This window comes from Pterocles gutturalis, unplaced genomic scaffold, assembly GCF_000699245.1.
Source record: "Pterocles gutturalis isolate BGI_N339 unplaced genomic scaffold, ASM69924v1 scaffold11674, whole genome shotgun sequence".
Lineage (NCBI taxonomy): Eukaryota > Metazoa > Chordata > Aves > Pterocliformes > Pteroclidae > Pterocles > Pterocles gutturalis.
This window is the reverse complement of record NW_010128321.1, coordinates 806-4,167: the sequence shown is the minus strand read 5'-3', so window position 1 is coordinate 4,167 and position 3,362 is coordinate 806. Positions and strand designations below refer to the sequence as shown.

The window sequence follows — 3,362 nt, the reverse complement described above, 5'->3', positions numbered from 1 at the left end:
CTTTTTCCAGAAATTTCTCATCACTTGAAACATTTGCTCCTGTCCTTTGCTCCCAGGCTGTGTGCTGTACTTTCTGACACACCACCTTCACCTACATGACTGTTCTCTGCCTTTACCACTTTTGCAGGGACCACAGTCGCACACAGTTGTTACATATAGCTTTAAACTGCCAAATCCCCTCACCTCAGTGAAAAGCTGGTGCTAAGCAGCATCCTCTGTTCAAACTGTGCATGCTTCACATCTAAAAGTTCCTTTTATGCAGCGATATTTAAGAGAAAACAGGCAGCAGCTAGCACTAAGGCACTTCCAACTGCAGCTCTGCGCTGCCGTTAACGCCAGCGGAATACAGCCAGCACAGATGTAGGAGGGGGGGAGCGGGGTGGTGCAAGTCTTTCCTATCCCTTCTGTCGTGGGGACGAAGGACTCCTACCGTTGATTTTTTTTTTTCCCCCTCTATCAGTGGTCTTTAACACGATCACAGTATGCACCACAATGCTTTAAAACAGCAAAGCTTCTGGAAAACCCAAACAAAAGGAACGTCACCAGGTGACGTCAGCCTATATACAGCCCTGTGTGGTCGCAGCGCATAAGCAAATCCATTCTTGTGCCGCTTCCCTGAAAAGCTTTTCAGTAAATGCACTCATGCTACTACAGGAGCTTCTCTCAGCAATAAGCCACCCATCTGCCATCAACAAGTTAGGACTAAAGGAAGGCACAGCTGCGGAAAAAGAAAACGTGAGCTTCAATTAAACAGCTGAGCAGCTACAGAGGACGAAAACTTGTATTAAGCATTGATTTAAAAATTGCAGACCTGTCAGAGGAGATCAAGCCAGTGATTTCAAAAGGAATACTCCAAGAGAACATCGTGGATTCAATTTTGCACTAATATCAAAGGACACTAAACCCAGTAAATTATTCAAAGGCTATCTCACATTAGAGCCTTTACAGACTCACGGCGTTGAGTCTAAAACTACGACTGAATGCAACCTCCAATGTACTCAAAAGAATGGGTAAGTTCCTGCGTTTCTCTGTACCTTCTATAATGAATGACCGGCTATGCTTTAAAGGAGCAGTTAGGTGCTAAAGCAAATTTTTCTGCACTGAACCTTATGAAAAAAAAAAATGTTTTCCGATTGTGACACTGTAATCCTCCGTAATAGAGATAAAGACTCATCCTAAGTGTAATATCCAAGTATTCTATGTTTTGTAGTAAGTTGTTTCTTGCATTTAGAACTAGCTTGTCGGAAATGCATGGCAATGTTATCTGCAGTGAAATCTTCCATGGTGATGTTCAAAGTGTACTGATAAGGCTATCCTATCTTGTTGTTTTCCTAAATTATATTCTGCAGGCTTACATTTCAAGTGGCCATTAGGGGCTCGTATGCTGGCAGCACTATATGCAATGAGTATGGTTTTAAAAATGCTGCCTGCCTTGGGCATGGCTTGTCCACCAAAATGTCGCTGTGAGAAGCTGCTCTTTTACTGTGACTCTCAGGGGTTTCACTCAGTGCCAAACACCACTGAAAAGGGCTCGCTAGGTTTGTCACTGAGGCACAATTTTATTTCTGAACTTGAAAGGGATCAATTTGCAAGCTTCAGTCAACTTACTTGGCTTCACTTAGATCATAATCAAATTGCAACAGTCAGAGAAGATTCTTTTCAAGGACTGTATAAGCTTAAGGAATTAGTCTTAAGTTCCAACAAAATCTTTCATTTGCCAAACACAACTTTTAGCCAGCTGCTTAACCTGCAGAATTTGGACCTCTCTTTTAATCAGTTATCCTCTCTGCACCCCGAGCTCTTCTACGGCCTTCGCAAGCTACAGACCTTGCTCTTGCGATCCAACTCCCTGCGGACCATCCCAGTCCGCCTGTTCTGGGACTGTCGTAGCCTGGAGTTCCTGGATTTGAGCACAAACCGCTTGCGAAGTTTGGCTCGCAACGGATTTGCGGGATTAATCAAGCTGAGGGAGCTTCACCTAGAGCACAACCAGCTGACAAAGATTAATTTTGCTCACTTCCTCCGGCTGAGCAGCCTGCACACACTCTTCTTGCAATGGAACAAAATCAGCAACTTGTCGTGTGGGATGGAGTGGACCTGGGGCACCTTAGAAAAGCTCGATTTGACTGGAAACGAAATCAAAGCCATCGACCTAACCGTCTTTGAAACTATGCCTAACCTTAAAACCCTCCTGATGGATAACAACAAGCTCATCACTCTGGATTCCAAGATCCTGAGTTCACTGAGGTCCCTCACCACCGTGGGCCTCTCCGGCAATCTGTGGGAATGCAGCCCAAAGATCTGCGCCTTGGCCACATGGTTGAGTGGCTTCCAAGGTCGGTGGGAGCATGCCATCCTCTGCCACAGCCCCGACCACACCCAGGGAGAGGATATTCTGGATGCAGTGCACGGTTTTCAGCTTTGCTGGAATTTATCAACTGTTGTTACACCCGTGGCTACGACGTACCCAGCTCCGACTACCGAGTACACGAAAAGAATCAGCTCTTCTCATTTCCATATGGGAGACAAAGAGATTCCAACTACGGCAGGCATGGTCGTTACCACCGAAGAACATTTCCCAGAGCCAAACAATGCCATGTTCACTCAGAGGGTAATTACAGGAACAATGGCTTTATTGTTTTCTTTCTTTTTTATCATTTTTATAGTGTTCATCTCCAGGAAGTGCTGCCCTCCCACATTAAGAAGAATCAGGCAGTGCTCAATGATTCAAAACCACAGGCAGCTCCGATCACAAACACGGCTGCATATGGCAAATATGTCAGACCAAGGACCCTATAATGAGTACGAACCCACCCACGAAGGACCCTTCATCATCATTAACGGCTACGGACAGTGCAAGTGTCAGCAGCTGCCGTACAAAGAATGTGAAGTATAATACCTACATGCCATCAAAGATTAAATCAGATAAGTAACCTATTTTAAAATTGTAGGGGACCTACATCAGATTCTAATTTTTACAGATGTTGACATAAAGCCTAATTTTCCAAGCTACTTAATGGAAACATTGTTTATGGAGTGGTGCAGTATTTTTAAGTTTTTTAAAAAATAAATCCATAATATTTTCAGTGTTAAAGCAGCAATGACCACATCAAACTTGCACTCCTAATGTTTAAAAGTCTAAAAAGATGCTCACCTCAAACTATGTAAAATGTTTCATGTTATGTAATTATATGACTGTGTGTAAACATTTATACCCAAGTCTCCATATTCTACTTTTTCTAATTAAAGCAGTCAGAGGGGAAGGATACTGGATATCTGTACAGAGATCTGCGGGGGGACATACGCTTCGTTTGTTCCACTGCAGCTGTAGGATCCCAAACACTCCAGCTGGCTCCATTCAC

At 43.8% G+C, this 3,362-nt stretch overlaps 1 protein-coding gene across 1 annotated transcript; it reads left to right on the top strand.

Annotated features, from left to right (window-relative positions):
* Positions 1-588: 588 nt before the first annotated feature.
* On the top strand, positions 589-3,089 carry LRRTM2 (leucine rich repeat transmembrane neuronal 2). Its single transcript, XM_010079582.1, has 2 exons — positions 589-1,010; positions 1,350-3,089. The coding sequence occupies exons 1-2, from the start codon at positions 1,007-1,009 to the stop codon at positions 2,894-2,896; spliced, it is 1,551 nt and encodes a 516-aa protein (XP_010077884.1). The 5' UTR covers positions 589-1,006; the 3' UTR covers positions 2,897-3,089.
* Positions 3,090-3,362: the final 273 nt, after the last annotated feature.